General features: G+C 44.0%; 1 protein-coding gene across 6 annotated transcripts in view; it reads left to right on the top strand.

Moving 5' to 3' along the window:
- LOC139574524 (ecto-NOX disulfide-thiol exchanger 2-like) overlaps positions 1–19,693 on the top strand; it is a 349,993-nt gene that overhangs the window by 275,990 nt on the left and 54,310 nt on the right. For all 6 annotated transcript variants that reach the window (XM_071399195.1, XM_071399194.1, XM_071399191.1 and 3 more), the window contains one exon: positions 7,037–7,186. In XM_071399195.1, coding sequence (XP_071255296.1) covers positions 7,037–7,186 — 150 coding nt within the window. The remainder of the gene's footprint in view (positions 1–7,036; positions 7,187–19,693) is intronic.

Genomic DNA, 19,693 nt, shown 5'->3' with positions numbered 1-19,693 from the left:
TTTGCAGAGGGGTCAAATACTTATTTCCCTCATTAAAATGCAAATCAATTTATAACTTTTTTGACATGCATTTTTCTGGATTTTTGTTGTTGTTATTCTGTCTCTCACTGTTCAAATAAACCTACCATTAAAATTATAGACGGATCATTTCTTTGTCAGTGGGCAAACGTACAAAATCAGCAGGGGATCAAATACTTTTTTCCCTCACTGTATTTAGCAGGTGTTATTGTGGGTGTAGTGAAATGCTTGTGTTCCTAGCTCCAACAGTGCAGTAGTATCTAACAATTCAAAAGTTGTGTCACAACGCAATGCCACAGATGTCTAAAGTTTTGAGGGAGCGTGCAGACTATGCATTGGCATGCTGACTGCAGGAATGTCCACCAGAGCTTTTGGCAAATAATTGAATGTTATCTGAATGGAGGCCAACGTCATTTTAGAGAATTAGGCAGTATGTCCAACCGGCCTCACAACTGCAGACCACGTGTACCCACGCCAGCCCAGGACCTCCACATCCGGCTTCACCTGCAGGATTGTCTGAGACCAGCCACCCAGACAGCTGATGAAACTTAGGAGTATTTCTGTCTGTAATAAAGCCCTTTTGTTCGGAAAAACTCATTCTGATTGGCTGAGCCTAGCTCCCCAGTGGGTGGGCCTATGCCCTCCCAGGTCCACCCATGGCTGTGCCCCGCCCGGTAATATGAAATCCATAGATTAGGGCCTAATGTATTTATTTCAATTTACTGATTTCCTTATATGAACTGTAACCTTGAAGATGTTGCGTTTATATTTTTGTTCAGTGTGTGTGTGTATATACACTGCTCAAAAAAATAAAGGGAACACTTAAACAACACAATGTAACTCCAAGTCAATCACACTTCTGTGAAATCAAACTGTCCACTTAGGAAGCAACACTGATTGACAATAAATTTCACATGCTGTTGTGCAAATGGAATAGACAAAAGGTGGAAATTATAGGCAATTAGCAAGACACCCCCAAAGGAGTGGTTCTGCAGGTGGTGACCACAGACCACTTCTCAGTTCCTATGCTTCCTGGCTGATGTTTTGGTGCACTTTTGAATGCTGCCGGTGCTTTCACTCTAGTGGTAGCATGAGACGGAGTCTACAACCCACACAAGTGGCTCAGGTAGTGCAGCTCATCCAGGATGGCACATCAATGCGAGCTGTGGCAAGAAGGTTTGCTGTGTCTGTCAGCGTAGTGTCCAGAGCATGGAGGCGCTACCAGGAGACAGGCCAGTACATCAGGAGACGTGGAGGAGGCCGTAGGAGGGCAACAACCCAGCAGCAGGACCGCTACCTCCGCCTTTGAGCAGGAGGAGCACTGCCAGAGCCCTGCAAAATGACCTCCACTAGGCCACAGCAGGACATAGCCTTTCATATACTCCCTCCCTCACCCTTTCTCCCTCCACCCAGCACACATTTTGCTGTAGGGGACATTTACCCTGGGAAGGGGGGAGAGGAGGTGAGAGAGAGAGAGGACTGATGTAATGTGTTGATAGCCAGGAGGTATCTAGAGTCAAATGCCAAAAAATGTATTCCTGGCTGGATGTTTGATTGATGGGCAGCATTAAATGTAATTACCTTCAACAATCCTCTGGGAAGCTGACTGGTTAACATGGATAGACATAGGACTGTTGGATGTGTGTGTGTGTGTAAGTGGCATGTGTGCCTGCTTGCTTGCGAGAAAGGGAGAGATGGAGCCAGTGGGGTGGGGGGGTGGAGAAAGCCGAGAGAGAGAGACCTTGTGTGGCTGGAGAGAAGACAGTTCTCTGCTGATGTTTCTGTTCAGGAGACTCCTGCTCTGTCTCGAGACAGTTTTACCTCTGGCTGGAAGAGGCCTGTTTCACACGGAAGATGGTGTGTGTGCATGTACACACTTGCATGTGTGTCTAACACACTTGCATGCACCCGCGTGTGTCTGCGTGTGTGGGAGTTTCCAACCGAATATGTTGAATGATGTGAAACATGGATTGAGGGGTTGAGTCTCTATTGTTTTGTCTGTACAAGGGGCTCCCAAGTGGCACAGCGGTATAAGGCACTGCATCTCAGTGCTCGAGGCGACACCCTGGTTCGATTCCAGGCTCTATCACACCCGGCCGTGATTGGGAGTCCCATAGGGCAGCGCACAATTGGCTCAGCGTCGTCCGAGTTTGGCCGGTGTTGGCCGTCATTGTAAATAAGAATTAGTTGTTAACCGACTTGCCTAGTTAAATAAAGGTTAAATAACAATCCTGCTGTAGCTGAAAATCCCTGAGAATGGCAGAGGGTAAATTCTCTGTGTATGATACACAGTTCTCTGGCTGTCAGTGGAATAGGACACACACCAGGGATGGGCATTTGAAATTTTTCAACTGTTCGAGTACTGGCCTGATTTTTGTTTGTGTACATTGATCTATACTGAGTGTACAAAACATTAAGAACACCTGCTCTTTCCATGAGACTGTCCAGGTAAATCCAGGTGAAAGCAATTTCAAACCCCGCCTATTTCTACGATTTCTCTTTTTAAAAATCAGATTTTAAACCTAATTCTTAATCACACTGCTAAACCTTATGCCTAGCCCTAACTTTAAATTAACACCTAAAGTGTTTTTTTATGATATTATTTTTGCGATAAAGCCAATTTTGACTTTGTGGCTGTGCTAACTAGTGACGACCGCAAAGTAGGTGTGTAGAGAGAGAGGTCGGAATGCAATTGAGTGCGACATGAAGGACATTTAGGAGAATAACTGTTTGACGTTTGGTTTCTTTTTTGTTGTGCCCCCCCAAATGCACATGTACTGATGGAATACTAGAGGCAAAGCACATTAATAGTCTGGTTTTACAGTATTTGGGGGGGTGGGTGGATCTGTGGTTAGAGTTTTGACATCAGGTCTAGTACTCGATTACCCATCCCTAACACACACACAAAAAAGTATTTAGTCAGCCACCAATTGTGCAAGTTCTCCCACTTAAAAAGATGAGAGAGGCCTGTAATGTTCATCATAGGTACACTTCAACTATGACAGACAAAATGAGGGGGAAAAATCCAGAAAATCACATTGTAGGATTTTTTATGAATTTATTTGCAAAATATGGTGGAAAATAAGTATTTGGTCACCTACAAACAAGCTAGATTTCTGGCTCTCACAGACCTGTAACTTCTTCTTTAAGAGGCTCCTCTGTCCTCCACTCGTTACCTGTATTAATGGCACCTGTTTGAACTTGTTATCAGTATAAAAGACACCTGTCCACAACCTCAAACAGTCACACTCCAAACTCCACTATGGCCAAGACCAAAGAGCTGTCAAAGGACACCAGAAACAAAATTGTAGACCTGCACCAGGCTGGGAAGACTGAATCTGCAATAGGTAAGCAGCTTGGTTTGAAGAAATCCACTGTTGGAGCAATTATTAGGAAATGGAAGACATACAAGAACACTGATAATCTCCGTCGATCTGGGGCTCCACGCAAGATCTCACCCCGTGGGGTCAAAATGATCACAAGAACGGTGAGCAAAAATCCCAGAACCACACGGGGGGACCTAGTGAATGACCTGCAGAGAGCTGGGACCAAAGTAACAAAGCCTACCATCAGTAACACACTACGCCGCCAGGGACTCAAATCCAGCAGTGCCAGACGTGTCCCCCTGCTTAAGCCAGTACATGTCCAGGCCTGTCTGAAGTTTGCTAGAGAGCATTTGGATGATCCAGAAGAAGATTGGGAGAATGTCATATGGTCAGATGAAACCAAAATATAACTTTTTGGTAAAAACTCAACTCGTCGTGTTTGAAGGACAAAGAATCCTGAGTTGCATCCAAAGAACACCATGCCTACTGTGAAGCATGGGGGTGGAAACCTCATGCTTTGGAGCTGTTTTTCTGCAAAGGGACCAGGACGACTGATCCATGTAAAGGAAAGAATGAATGGGGCCATGTATCGTGAGATTTTGAGTGAAAACCTCCTTCCATCAGCAAGGGCATTGAAGATGAAACGTGGCTGGGTCTTTCAGCATGACAATGGTCCCAAACACACCGCCCGGGCAACGAAGGAGTGGCTTCGTAAGAAGCATTTCAAGGTCCTGGAGTGGCCTAGCCAGTCTCCAGATCTCAACCCCATAGAAAATCTTTGGAGGGAGTTGAAAGTCCGTGTTGCCCAGAAACAGCCCCAAAACATCACTGCTCTAGAGGAGATCTGCATGGAGGAATGGGCCAAAATACCAGCAACAGTGTGTGAAAACCTTGTGAAGACTTACAGAAAACGTTTGACCTCTGTCATTGCCAACAAAGGGTAAAAACAAAGTATTGAGATAAACTTTTGTTATTGACCAAATACTTATTTTCCACCATAATTTGCAAATAAATTCATTAAAAATCCTACAATGTGATTTTCTGGATTTTTTTTCTCATTTTGTCTGTCATAGTTGAAGTGTACCTATGATGAAAATTCCAGGCCTCTCTCATCTTTTTAAGTGGGAGAACTTGCACAATTGGTGGCTGACTAAATACTTTTTCCCCCCCACTGTATATCACACACACACACACACACACACACACACACACACAGACTGGAAGGAAAAATAAAAATTCAGCAGTGAAATGAAAACAGGCTGGTCTTGATCAAACCAGATCTTCTTTTCTTGATGTGCACCCGGAGCCTGGTTTGGCTCCTGTCATCTGTCATGTTCATGAATAAATATGGTGCAGAAATCTTCTATTTAATAGCTTTGTGTTTCTTCAAGAGTGACTCTCTGACTTTGAGGAAATTATTCTCTGTGCTCAAAATGTGTGTGTGGCAGCCAGGAGTGTTTTCCATTATTCATCAGCACTGTGCCCATTTCCTCAGTGTCAGGGTTCCTCAGTGTCAAGTGGTAGGGCTGCACGAAGTGGGCCAAAAATCGTGTTGCGAATGTTTTACAAAATATTGCAATTTGACGTGCACTAAAGATCAGAACATATGTGAACTGTGTGAATTATAGAAATTGAATGACATATTAAAAAGGAAAATGGAAAGCAGTATCATTATTGTTTGAAACAATCTGTTCTATCTCAGAACAGCATGCCAACTGTGAATCTAACAAACAGCCAGGAGGAATAACTGTCTTAAAAACCCACAGTGACCAGGGTCTGGTTTCAATGATGGACTCTTGGCATAGAGGAACTAAGTCACTGCCTATGTCTATAAGAGAAAACAATTATTCCTGGGACTCCCTCAACAAATCACGAGGCAGACATGCCAGATTGTCGCGATTCAAAGCCAAAGTTTGCAGGCAAAACCTTTGCAGTGGTTTAAGTTAAGGTAGTTGATGTGAAATAACCTCTGATCTCCATCTTGCCAGGTACTATTTAGTATTTTATTCACGTGCATAAGGTAGTGACGTAGTTCCTCTATGACGAGTCCATCATTGAAACCAGACTCTAGTCACTGGGGGCGAGGCTTGGTGTGTCTGGGAAGCAGCCGCACACAGTTGCGTTTTTAGAGTTTGTCTATATTGCAGTTTCAATGTGAATTTGATTAACTGTGCAGCCCTACTAAGTCGCAGTTATGAAGCAGCTCACACCTGTTGCAGTAAGGACCATGACAGAGCTCTGCAGTGGGCCTCCCTCCCTAACCCAGAACAGCCCGACGGCCTACCAGAGATTTCCTCTGTGGGCCTCTCACTGCCACTGAGACTGGCCTTGGTATTCAGAAGACACTGTGTCCGCTGTACCCCTCCCTCCCTCTATCTCTCCTACTGCCATCATTTCACCTCCGCCTCGCTGGGCAGGAGTCATCATCACCTGGGCAACAGGGTCCCTCTTATCACTTACTTACCAGAGATGAGGTCATCAATAAGGGTCCCTGTAAGAGAGATGAAGCGGACCTAGACGTCCTCTTCCTCTTTTACTGTCCTCTCCTCTGATTGGTCCATTTACACCTCTGGCTTGTTCCCCTCTCTTCCTCATCCTTCATCCAAATACCTTCCTCTCTCACACACAGAAAGCTGAAATTATTGAAAAGCTTTCGTTGCCCTTTCTGGGATTTAAACATAAGTTATCCACATGTGGTTTTACTAAGTGGTATTTAGTTATACTCAGGCCTTTGTGTGGTCCATCAAGGCACACACACACACAATGAAGACAAGCTTTCAAGCCCACAGTTTTCTGCAGGTGCAGTAGAGGAAATGTCATTTCCATTAAAAAAATGATCTGCTGGAACTCAGCTAGTGTGCAGAGTGAATCCAGCTGCAGTCTAAATCAATAATCCCCTACCTGTGAATGAAGGCTCACTTGTGTGCTAGTTCTCAGATCCATCTCCCTCCCTCTGACTACAGACAGGAAGATCAAAGGTCAGCCAATCAGCAACAGAGAGTCAGTAGAAGCTCATGTAGCTCCACTTTAAACATGTAGGATGCTTGTTAATTTATTCAGTTATTTATAGACATTTATTTAAAATGTTCTTTATACCCTTATTTTACCAGGTAAGTTGACTGAACACATTCTCATTTACAGCAACGACCTGGGGAATAGTTACAGGGGAGGGGGGGGTGAATGAGCCAATTGTCAGCTGGGGATGATTAGGTGGTCATGATGGTATGAAGGCCAGATTGGGAATTTAGCCAGGACACCAGGGTTACCACCCCTACTCTTGCCATTGGCATCTTTAGTGACCATAGAGAGTCAAGACACCCATTTAACGTCCCATCCGAAAGACGGCACCCTTCACAGGGCTATGTCCATTGGGATTTATTTATATTTTTGACCAGAGGAAAGGGGGCCTCCTACTGGCCCTCCAATACCACTTCCAGCAGCATCTGGTCTCTCATCCAGGACCAACCCTAGCTTTAGAAGCAAGCCAGCATTGGAATGCAGGGTGGTATACTGCTGGCCTTGTGTGTCACCATTGTTGACAGAAACCTCCACAAAGTGTTCATGGAGAGACACACAATGTCAAATGAAACAAGAAAATGTCAACATGGATGAACTAATGCCTGTGGAAATGTTGTTTTAATATGCGTGTTATTCCATTCTCATGTGTGTGTTCTGGTGTGTGTCTCCTTCAGATTTCGACTCGGGCCTTGGCATGATGACAGGCATGAACCCTATGATGCCCGGCCTTGGTTACGTGCCCCCACCGCCCCTGCCCCATGATCTACCCATCATTAAGGAGATCATTCACTACCAGAGCTGCACCCTCTTCCCCCCAAACCCAAGTAAGTCTATTGACCTCTTACCCCAGAAAGTCGATTTAATTTAAGCCACCAGCAAAAAATCTATTGAAGTGATGGGGGCAACCCGCATGCTAGCAGATGCTAGCAGATACCCATAACCAACCATGTTGTTCCGCGTCCTACATATGCGATGACATCACCTGGTTTAAACGTCTCTAGAGACTATATCTCTCTCATCATTACTCAATGCCTAGGTTTACCTCCAATGTCCTCAAATCCTACCTTACCTTTGTCTGTACACTATGCCTTGAATCTATGCTATCGAGCCCAGAAACCTGCTCCTTTTACTCTCTGTTCCGAACGTGCTAGACGGCCAGTTCTTATAGCCTTTAGCCGTACCCTTATCCTACTTCTTCTCTGTTCCTCTGGTGATGTAGAGGTTAATCCAGGTCCTGCAGTGCCTAGCTCCACTCCCATTCCCCAGGCGCTCTCATTTGTTGACTTCTGTAACCGTAAATGCCTTGGTTTCATGCATGTTAACATTAGAAGCCTACTCCCTAAGTTTGCTTTATTCACTGCTTTAGCACATTCTGCCAACCCGGATGTCTTAGCCGTGTCTGAATCCTGGCTTAGGAAAACCACCAAAAACTCTGAAATCTCCATCGTCAACTATGACATTTTCCACCAAGATAGAACTGCCAAAGGGGGCGGTGTTGCAATCTACTGCAAAGATAGCCTGCAGAGTTCTGTCTTACTATCCAGGTCTGTACACAAACAATTCGAGCTTCTACTTCTAAAAATTCACCTTTCCAGAAACAAGTCTCTCACTGTTGCCGCTTGCTATAGACCTCCCTCTGTCCCCAGCTGTGCCCTCGATACCATATGTGAAATGATTGCCCCCCATCTATCTTCTGAGCTCATGCTACTAGGTGACCTAAACTGGGACATGCTTAACACCCCGGCCATCCTACAATCTAAACTTGATGCCCTCAATCTCACACAAATTATCAATGAACCTACCAGGTACAACTCCAAATCCGTAAACAAGGGCACCCTCATAGATGTCATCCTAACTAACTCGCCCTCCAAATACACCTCTGCTGTTTTCAATCAAGATCTCAGCGATCACTGCCTCATTGCCTGCATCCGTAATGGGTCTGCGACCAAACGACCACCCATCATCACTGTCAAACGCTCCCTAAAACACTTCAGCGAACAGGCTTTTCTAATCGACCTGGCCGGGGTATCCTGGAATGACATTCTTTAAAAGTGCCTTCCTCACCATCTTAAATACGCATGCCCCATTAAAAGAAATTTGAACTAGGAATAGATATAGTCCTTGGTTCACTCCAGACCTGTGGCGTTCTGCATTAGCATTGAATAGCCCCCATGATATGCAACTTTTCAGGGAAGTTAGGAACAAATATACACAGGCAGTTAGGAAAGCTAAGGCTAGCTTTTTCAAACAGAAATGTGCATCCTGTAGTACTAACTCAAAAAAGTTCTGGGACACTGTAAAGTCCATGGAGAATAAGAGCACCTCCTCCCAGCTGCCCACTGCACTGAGGCTAGGAAACACTGTCACCACCGATAAATCCACTATAATTGAGAATTTCAAGAAGCATTTCTCTACGGCTGGCCATGCTTTCCACCTAGCTACCACTACCCCGGTCAACTGCCCGGCACCCTCCACAGCAACCCGCGAAAGCCCCCACCATTTCTCCTTTACCCAAATCCAGATAGCTGATGTTCTGAAAGAGCTACAAAATCTGGACCCCTATAAATCAGCCGGACTAGACAATCTGGACCCTCTCTTTCTAAAATGATCTGCCGAAATTGTTGCAACCCCTATTACTAGCCTGTTCAACCTCTCTTTCGTATCGTCTGAGATTCCCAAAGATTGGAAAGCTGCCGCGGTCATCCCCCTCTTCAAAGGGGGTGACACTCTAGACCCAAACTGCTACAGACCTATATCTATCCTACCCTGTCTTTCTAAGGTCTTCGAAAGCCAAGTTAACAAACAGATTACCGACCATTTCGCATCCCACCGTACCTTCTCTGCTATGCAATCTGGTTTCAGAGCTGGTCATGAGTGCACCTCAGCCACGCTCAAGGTCCTAAACGACATCATAACCGCCATCGATAAGAGACATTACTGCGCAGCCGTATTCATCGACCTGGCCAAGGCTTTCGACTCTGTCAATCACCACATTCTTATTGGCAGACTCGACAGCCTTGGTTTCTCAAATGATTGCCTTGGCTGGTTCACCAACTACTTCTCTGATAGAGTTCAGTGTGTCAAATCGGAGGGCCTGTTGTCCGGGCCTCTGGCAGTCTCTATGGGGGTGCCACGGGGTTCAATCCTCGTGCCGACTCTCTTCTCTGTATACATCAATGATGTTGCTTTTGCTGCTGGTGATTCTCTGATTGCACCTCTACGCAGACGACACCATTCTGTATACTTCTGGCCCTTCTTTGAACACTGTGTTAACTAACCTCCAGACGAGCTTCAATGCCATACAACTCTCCTTCTGTGGCCTCCAACTGCTCTTAAACCCAAGTCAAACTAAATGCATGCTATTCAACCGATCACTGCCCGCACCTGCTCGCCCGTCCAGCATCACTACTCTGGACTGCTCTGACTTAGAATACGTGGACAACTACAAATACCTAGGTGTCTGGTTAGACTGTAAACTCTCCTTCCAGACTCACATTAAGCATCTCCAATCCAAAATTAAATCTAGAATTGGCTTCCTATATTGCAACAAAGCATCCTTCACTCATGCTGCCAAACATACCCTCGTAAAACTGACCATCCTACCGATCATCGACTTCGGTGATGTCATCAATAAAATAACCTCCAACACTGTACTCAACAAACTGGATGCAGTCTATCATAATGCCATCCGTTTTGTCACCAAAGCCCCATACACTACCCACCATTTTGACCTGTACTCTCTCGTTGGTTGGCCCTCGCTTCATACTCGTCGCCAAACCCACTGGCTACAGGTTATCTACAAGTCTCTGCTAGGTTAAAGCCCCACCTTATCTTAGCTCACTGGTCACCATAGCAGCACCCACTCGTAGCACGCGCTCCAGCAGGTATATCTCACTGGTCACCCCCAAAGCCAATTCCTCCTTAGGTCGTCTTTCCTTCCAGTTCTCTGCTGCCAATGACTGGAACGAACTGCAAAAATCTCTGAAGCTGGAGACCCATATCTCCCTCACTAGCTTTAAGCACCAGCTGTCAGAGCAGCTCACAGATTACTGCACCTGTACATAGCCCATCTATAATTTAGCCCAAACAACTACCTCTTCCCCTACTGTATTTATTAATTTTGCTCCTTATTTTGCACCCCATTATTTCTATCTCTACTTTGCACATTCTTTCAATGCAAATCTACCATTCCAGTGTTTTACTTGCTATTTACCTCGCCACCATGGCCTTTTTTGCCTTTACCTCCCTTATCTCACCTCATTTGCTCACATTGTATATAGACTTATTTTTCTACTGCATTATTGACTGTGTGTTTTGTTTATTCCATTTGTAACTCTGTGTTGTTGTATGTGTCGAATTGCTATGCTTTATCTTGGCCAGGTCACAGTTGCAAATGAGAACTTGTTCTCAACCAGCCTACCTGGTTAAATAAAGGTTAAATAAAAAATAAATAAAATAAAAAGGTGAATTAATCTCCCAGTTTCTGGTGGAAAGCAGACTGAACCAGGTTTTCCTCTAGGATTTTGCCTGTACTTAGCTCCATTTGGTTTCTTTATTATCCTGAAAAACTCCCCAGTCCTTAATGATTACAAGCATACCAATAACATGATGCAGCCACCACTATGATTGAAAATATGAAGTGGTATTCTGTTTTGTATTGGATTTGCCCCAAACATAACACTTTGTATTCAAGTCAAAACATTAATTGCTGTGACACATTTTTTGCAGTATTACTTTTGTGCCTTGTTGCAAACAGTATGCGTGTTTTGGAATATTTGTATTCTGCACTGGCTTCCTCCTTTTCACTCTGTCAATTAGGTTAGTTTTGTGGAGTAACTACAATGTTGGTCCATCCTCAGTTTTCTCCTATCACAGCCATTAAACTCTGTAACTGTTTTAAAGTCACTATTGGCCTCATGGTGAAATCCCTGAGCGGTTTCCTTCCTCTCCAGCAACTGAGTTAGGAAGGACGCCTTTATCTTTGTAGTTACTGGGTGTATTGATACACCATCCAAAGTGTAATTAAGTGTCACCATGCTCAAAGAGATATTCAATGTCTGCTTTTCTTATTTTTACCCATCTACCAATAGGTGCCCTTCTTTGCGGGGGATTGGAAAACCTCCCTGGTCTTTGTGGTTGAATCTGTGTTTGAATTTCACTGCTTGACTGAGGGACCTTACAGATAGTGTGTGGGGTACAGAGATGAGGTAGTCATTCACAGTGAGTCCATGCAACTTATTATGTGACTTGTTAAGCAAAATGTTCCTCTACAATTTATTTAGGCTTGACATAACAAAGGGGTTGAATACTTATTCACTCAAGACATTTCAGCTTTTCATTTTGTATTAATTTCAAACATTTTGAAAAACTTAATTACACTTTGACATTATTGGGTATTGTCTGACAAAAAAAGACAATTTAATCAATTTTGAATTCAGGCTGTAACAGAATATTTTTTTTTTTAAGTTAGTGGTGCAAAGTCATTGCCGCAACACACAAAAATATGGAACATGGGGAAAAAATTCTGCAGAGGCGCACTATGAAGATGCTAGAACAATCCACATTTACTTTTCCACGGCAAACGAGCAATGAATAGAAAAACCAGACAACCCCATAGTAGAATAGTTTATCTGTTTACCTAGTTAGCTTGTTATGTGTTCTATGGGAGAGAAATATTCCTCTCAAGGTGCATTCAAGTTGCAAGTGTCATAGGGAGGGAAACATGCATTCTGACAAGCAGTCAATGCACAACAATTCATAATGCAAATTGTAATAGCAGCAGTTTTAATTGCATTTGTTAAAGAAGCGGATCCCAGCTTTTCATTCCTTCTTTATTGATTTATCAACTCCTTTAATATGTGTGAACTGCACCATTTTAAACCCAGTGTTTTTAGCAACTGCATGGTTAAGCATGTTACTGCTCTGCAATTTGCAAAGAGTGCCTAGGGGAGATTGGGGCTGAATGTAACACAGATCAATTTTCACCCCATTAGCTTGGGGTAATACACCACCCTACCTCAAAATATTTTGGATAGTGACTTAAAAATTTGTGATGAGATTACATTTTTAATTGAGCAAGAGTAGTGGCAACCAGGAAAAGTGCTGTGGGTGGAAATGGTTGCATGAAGGGGTTTCTGTGAGAAGTACAGGCAGGGGACGTCAGTAGAAATGAATTCATTAGGCCCTGATCTATGGAATTCACATGACTGGGCGGAGGCGCAGCCATGGGTGGGCCTGGGAGGGCAGAGGCCCACCCACTTGGGAGCCAGGCTCAGCTAATCTGAATGAGTTTTTCCCCACGAATGGGCTTTAATACAGACTCAAATACTCCTCAGCCCCCCCCTCCCCGAGATGATCCCGCAGGTGAAGAAGCCTGATGTGGAGGTCCCGGGTTGAACGTACTGGTCTGCGGTAGTGAGGCCGGTTGGACGTTCTGCCAAATTCTCTAAAACAACGTTGGAGATGGCTTGTGGTAGAGAAATGAACATTACATTCTCTGGCAACAGCTCTGGTGGACATTCCTGCTGTGATCATGACAATTGCGCGCTCCGTCAACTTGAGGCGTCTGTGGCATTGTGTTGTTTGACACAACTGCATTTTTTTGTGGCCTTTTATTGTCCCCAACACAAGGTGCACCTGTGTAATGATCATGCTGTTTAATCAGCTATGTGATATGCCACACCCGTCAGGTGGATGGATTATCTTGACAAAGGTTAAACTGCTCACGATCAGGGATGTGAACAAATTTGTGAACAACATTTGAGAGAAATAAGCATTTTTTGCGTATGGAAAATATCTGGGATCTTTTATTTCAACTCGTGACCAACACTTGTGTTTCTATTTTTGTTCAGTGTGTATATATACAGGTGATAATGCTTATTGCTAATAGCATACCTGATAATATGGACCATGCATAGGCTATATGCATGGTCCAATCTGTTAAAATAATTTTAAGAAATAATTTTGCCAATATGTTATTGGGCTCATTTCTGGAAATGTAAATGATATTTTAGATGGTGCCAGCAAAATGTAATTTTCATTCATTTTGAAGTAGAATGTCCTTTTAAAAAGTCACCAGAACTGTGCTTCTCGGTCTCTACGTAACAATTCTGATTGTGTGCGTGTGTGTGTCTGTGAAGAACACCCAGTGGGAGCTCTCCTTTAATATCTCTGAGAGAGAACTTTGTCTGGTGACTTTTTCAAAGAAAGCTCACTTGTCAGATTTGGAAGGGATCAATTTCACCCTAAACTAAAACAAAAAGCAATTTTTCTCTCGTCAGTTGTTGGGAATTCAGGCTCCTTCAGAAAACATAAAACACAGTCTGGAGTCACTCCCCCTCTCCTTCCTTAAGCACACAAGGCTTTCATGTTGTGTGTGTGTTTTCAATGTGAATATTCTTCCTGTCTCTCTCTCCCTCTTGCCTATTATGGTCTTCCCTCTCCCCCTGGTTTTTTCTCTCCTCCTCATCTTCTACCGTCTCTTTCCCCTCTCTCTCTCGCTCTCCCTCCTCTACCTATGGTCTTCCCCTGTATTTCTGTCTCCTCTCTCTGTCCGCTCCCTGTCTTCCCCCTGTATTTCTGTCTCCTCTCTCTGTCCGCTCCCTGTCTTCCCCCTGTATTTCTGTCTCCTCTCTGTCCGCTCCCTGTCTTCCCCCTGTATTTCTGTCTCCTCTCTCTGTCCGCTCCCTGTCTTCCCCCTGTATTTCTGTCTCCTCTCTGTACACTCCCTGTCTTCCCCCTGTATTTCTGTCTCCTCTCTGTCCGCTCCCTGTCTTCCCCCTGTATTTCTGTCTCCTCTCTGTCCGCTCCCTGTCTTCCCCCTGTATTTCTGTCTCCTCTCTGTCCGCTCCCTGTCTTCCCCTGTATTTCTGTCTCCTCTCTGTCCGCTCCCTGTCTTCCCCCTGTATTTCTGTCTCCTCTCTGTCCGCTCCCTGTCTTCCCCCTCTATTTCTGTCTCCTCTCTGTCCGCTCCCTGTCTTCCCCCTCTATTTCTGTCTCCTCTCTCTGTCCGCTCCTTGTCTTCCCCCTCTATTTCTGTCTCCTCTCTCTGTACACTCCCTGTCTTCCCCCTCTATTTCTGTCTCCTCTCTGTACACTCCCTGTCTTCCCCCTGTATTTCTGTCTCCTCTCTCTGTACACTCCCTGTCTTCCCCTGTATTTCTGTCTCCTCTCTGTCCGCTCCCTGTCTTCCCCCTGTATTTCTGTCTCCTCTCTGTCCGCTCCCTGTCTTCCCCCTCTATTTCTGTCTCCTCTCTCTGTCTGCTCCCTGTCCTCCCCCTCTATTTCTGTCTGCTCCTTGTCTTCCCCCTCTTTCTCTCGCTCTCCTCTGTCCGCCCCATGTCTTTCTATTCATTTTCTCGCTATCACTTTTGTGTTCCTCATGAAAGGCAGAGTCTCTTCAAGGAGGGATATCTTTAAAGCCCTACTTCAGAGGAAGCCTATTTATTCTCCAGATTAAAGTTATCACAGGGCTCCTTGATGAGCCTCTGTCCCTCTGTTTGGCAAATAGAAAGACATCTGCTCAGCCATTAGTTAGTGAATCATTGTGACCGTTGAGAATAGTAAACTCCACTGCGGAGGTCACAGCACCATGAGGCTGATGTTTAGAGGACTAGTGGGGGACCAGTGAAGACGATGAAACAGAGTATTCGAGGTAGATTAGAAAATAGGCCCATTGGGAAGTGATATAGGTGATGAGGAGAGAAAATAGATTACATCTACTAGGAAAATAAAAGAAAGAAAGCAATATAGAGAGAATAAAAGAAAGGTCAGAGCTGAAGGGTCTGTTTTCTGTTATTTTTGTAGAGATCCAAGCCATGTCATCTTTTTTTCTGCCCTTCACCTGTATGTTTGTGTGTGCTCCAGGGGCGTGGGAGGGATAGAGGAGCCTGGTGAGTCAGTGTCCCTGTCATCCCCAGGGCAGCAGGTCAACAGGCTGCATATGGTGGCCATCACAGGGAGCAGGACCTCCAGGCTACCCTGACACCATACAGCCCCTCACACTGACCTTGATCTGAATAACACCTGCAGGGGCTCTCTCTCTCTTTCTCTCGCTCTACTCTCTTTCTCTTGCTCTACTCTCGTTCACTCCCCCTTTCTCTCGCTCGACTCTTTCACTCCCCCTTTCTCTCGCTCGACTCTTTCACTCCCCCTTTCTCTCGCTCGACTCTCTTTCACTCCCCCTTTCTCTCGCTCGACTCTTTCACTCCCCCTTTCTCTCACTCAACTCTTTCTCTCGCTTTGAACCGTTCAATTCACATGTTTATCTAGCCCCCTCTTTCCTTATTTTCCCTCTCCTGCTCTTCTTTTTTTTCCTGCCTCCCTCCAAACAAACGTTCCAAAAGAGATATTGACTGGCTACAGTAGGCTAGCCAAGACCAATGCTAGCTGTCTTTTTGTAGCTCAACAGTAGCCAGCATATTGCTAGTATGTTCACTATTGAAGGTTTAATATTGTAAATAACTTTCTCTAAAAGAAAAAAGCTGCTCCAGAAGTTGTAACTCGTGGAAGCGTGGTGGTGCTTGAATGAACGGCCAATCATATTTCCCAAATACAAATAGCATGACATTTACGCTTGTGGTCTTCAATGGTTGGCGACAGAGCAGGTAAATGTTGAACTGGAATGCGAAGATGCGCTGAAAATGTACTGTCGGGCCATTGACTGACAAGATCCACTGGCCCGACCGACACATGTTTTTACTGGTCCCGGGCTGGCGGGCCATCATTATTATAGGACCCTGCCCAGGAAATAAAATAAATGACTGTTCTAGAAAACAATAGGCTAAGTGGATTTCCACTCCACATTATATGGGACGTGCAAATTCATGCTCTCTCCATCCGAGTAGAAATTTGACAGCCAGGTACACAGCCAGGTACCGAGAGGTGGAACAGATAGCAGACTGTCAAACCAGCAGTCTTTCCCTGTCATCGCTCACTTTGTGACTGACAGGCGCCTGTCCTATCAATAGATCGCTAGGAGATGCATATTGTTCATTCTAGGCGCAGAGTGCACTAGCAGACCTTTTTTTCCGACTAGCGAATTGAAGTCTAGTTTAATTTAAGGCTGAAAATGAGTCTGTAATTGGCTGTATAGACAACAGCCGGCGCTAGAGGAAAACACTGATGGTGGATCATAACATAAGTATAGGTGTGTGTTTGTCCCAGCAAGCAGAGTGGGCGGTACAGGATGGCCGTTATTGTCTTGTTTCACGGAGATTTCAGGGAAAGAATGGAGAGCTCTATTGTTATTATGTTACCGTTTCCCATTCTATATGTTGTTTGGTAAAGTCAATATGGCTGAACACAGGCTAGCAAAAAGTTTATGGGTGAGTCCTTCAGGCTTCTTGGCTTCTGTGTAGGCCTCATCTCCCGTTAAACAGGATTGTCACAGTGGCCAGTGGCATTGTAAATTCAGCTCCCAGGACACCAATGTTGCCTCTATCCATGTTGCTGAAGATTCTGATCGGCACCATCTCCTTGTTGACAAGTAGCCACCACATTTTGCATTCTCCAGTGTCACTCCCACCGTTCATACTCTTTCCGTAGTACAGAGACCACCCCCACTGAACCTAGAAAATACATGCACATTGGGTTTTAAAAGCAGACTTTCAGATCATAGAGCCATCGGCTAAATGTCGAAGGACTTTAGCTGAACAACAGTGGCACAGGTCTGGCCCTCTGGAAGATCTGAGCTTTGAAACAAGCTTCATATCACTGACGTTTTAACATAAGAGGCCTTGCTCTTGCACCACAAGGCTCTGCCATAGATCTCTAGGAGGGCAGAGGCGTCTCAGAGTAGGAATGCAGATCTAGGATCAGGTCTCCCCCGTCCATATCTAAAAGGGCAAACTGATCCTAGATCAGCACTCTGACTCTGAGATTGGTTATGATTACAGGCCCTGGTGATTAGTTCTGTCCAGAGCAGTAGAGCCCCATGTATGGTTCAGTAAACTCTCATCTGTGTTCAATTAATCAGGTCTCTCAAGCAATGAACCATTCACATGAGAGAATCAACCAGCTTTTGGCTAAGAGGATGCATTTGTGTTTATCCCACAATAGTTTTCACATTAACATTAGATATCAATAGAAAAGTTATCCAAGCGTATTGCTGTATGTTTTCGTCATTATTGCTACTCGTTGGTCATGGGAGATATTTCCAAATGTAATTTTTCAAATAGTACTTTAATAGATTTTCCCAGCATGAAGCCTCTGAATTAATCAAATGGATATTGTATAACATAAATTACAGCCTGCACATTGCATTATGATAACAGTACTTCTAAATGCATAAATCAATTTCACATTATTCTTTCACTGTAGAAACACTAGTTTTATTTGTGTTGTAAATTCAGACTGAGTATTTAACTGCTTCTTTAACTTCTTATGGATAGGGGGCAGCATTTTCACGTTTGGATGAAAAGCATGCCCAGAGTAAACTGCCTCCTACTCAGTCCCAGATGCTAATATATGCATATTATTATTAGTATTGGATAGAAAACACTCTGAAGTTTCTAAAACTTTTTGAATCATGTCTGTGATTATAACAGAACTTATTTGTCAGGCAAAACCCAAAGGACAAACCATTCAGAATTTTTTTTTTTGAGGTCACTCTCGTTTCAATGGGTATCCAGATTTCTAAGGGACCTTCCTGCAGTTCCTATCGCTTCCACTGGATGTCAACAGTCATTAGAAATTGGTTGAGGTTTTTCCTTTGAGAAATGAAGAAGTAGCCATGTTCAGAATGATGCTCCAGTGAAGTGTACTGTTTGTTAGAGGCGCGTGACCAGAAAGCATGCTACACATTGTTTTCCTCCGGTATTGAACACAGATCATCCCGTCTTCAATTTTAGCGGTTATTTACGTAAAAAAATACCTAAAGTTGTATTACAAAAGTAGTTTGAAATGTTTGGACAAAGCTTACAGGTAACTTTTGAGATATTTTGTAGTCATGTGGAGCGAGTTGGAACCGGTGTTTTTCTGGATCAAACGCGCCAAATAAATTGACATTTTGAATATATATCGACGGAATTAATCGAACAAAAAGACCATTTGTGATGTTTATGGGACATATTGGAGTGCCACCAGAAGAAGCTCGTCAAAGGTAAGGCATGAATTATATCTTTATTTCTGCGTTTTGTGTCGCGCCGGGAGGGTTGAAATATGATGGTCTGTGATTGTTAGCTGGGGTGCTATCCTCAGATAATAGCATTGTTTGCTTTCGCTGTAAAGCATTTTTTAAATCTGACACGTTGGCTGGATTCACAACAAGTGTAGCTTTAATTTGGTATATTGAATGTGTGATTTCATGAAAGTTTAATTTTTATAGTAATTTATTTGAATTTGGCGCTCTGCATTTTCACTGGATGTTGGCCAGGTGGGACGCTACCGTCCCACATATCCCAGAGAGGTTAATGAGGGTTTGATTGATTTATGGGACCCAGTTTGTAGGTGGAATGTTATTATATGTTGTTATTAATGTTATTGTAGGTTATTATAGTAAACTGTCACAAACTGAAATAAAATAATTAACAAATCCGTTTGAAAAACGAAAACTATACTGAAACGATTGTCTTTGACTCCAAAACTAACAAAAATAAAAATAACCATCAATAGTTGTTTTTTGGGGGGGGGGGGGGTTGAATGAGTGTGTTAAGCTTTTTTAAGCCTTAAGTTTTCAAGGTTCTGGTGGGTCACATTGAGATTGACTTTATAATTTAAATGTAGACTCAGCGAGACGACGTTGCCACGAGCAGCACTGCAGATATTGGACGCGTTTGAGTGGTAAGACTAAAGCATCCGACTATAGACTAAAGTCGGGAGAGGTGCATCTGTGACAGCCGAAAGTCTGATACTGTAGTTTTTCTTCAGCAAGGCTCAGATCAACAGTGTCTGGTTTGGAGATGACATAACCTATAACAAAAGCATGTCTGTTATACAAAATAAATGGCCAAATAAATGCAGTCTTTACCACTAGCACCAGCTAGTCTATACAGCCGATTAGTTATATTCAGCCGGATCCTTTTTCCACTTAAATTAACTAGGCTACTTTTCAATTCGCTAGTCAGAAAGTCTGCCGAGCCTTCTCCCACTAGAATGATATGCATCTTCTAGCAGTCTATTGATAGGACAGGCGTGTGCACTGTGGTCTTGCTCTTGCAACTCCTGTGGGAGGCCGGCCGCATGCACGCTGGCACGGTCGCCAGGTGTCCGGTGTTTCCTCCGACACATTGGTGCGGCTCGCTTCCGGGTTAAGCGGGCATTGTGTCAAGCAGCAGTGCGACTTGGTTGGGTCACTTTTTGGGATTTTGCATATTTTTTAATTACCATTAAAT

This window comes from Salvelinus alpinus, chromosome 4 (assembly GCF_045679555.1).
Source record: "Salvelinus alpinus chromosome 4, SLU_Salpinus.1, whole genome shotgun sequence".
Lineage (NCBI taxonomy): Eukaryota > Metazoa > Chordata > Actinopteri > Salmoniformes > Salmonidae > Salvelinus > Salvelinus alpinus.
Note: the sequence above shows the minus strand (reverse complement) of the source record. Positions and strands in the feature narration are given on the sequence as shown.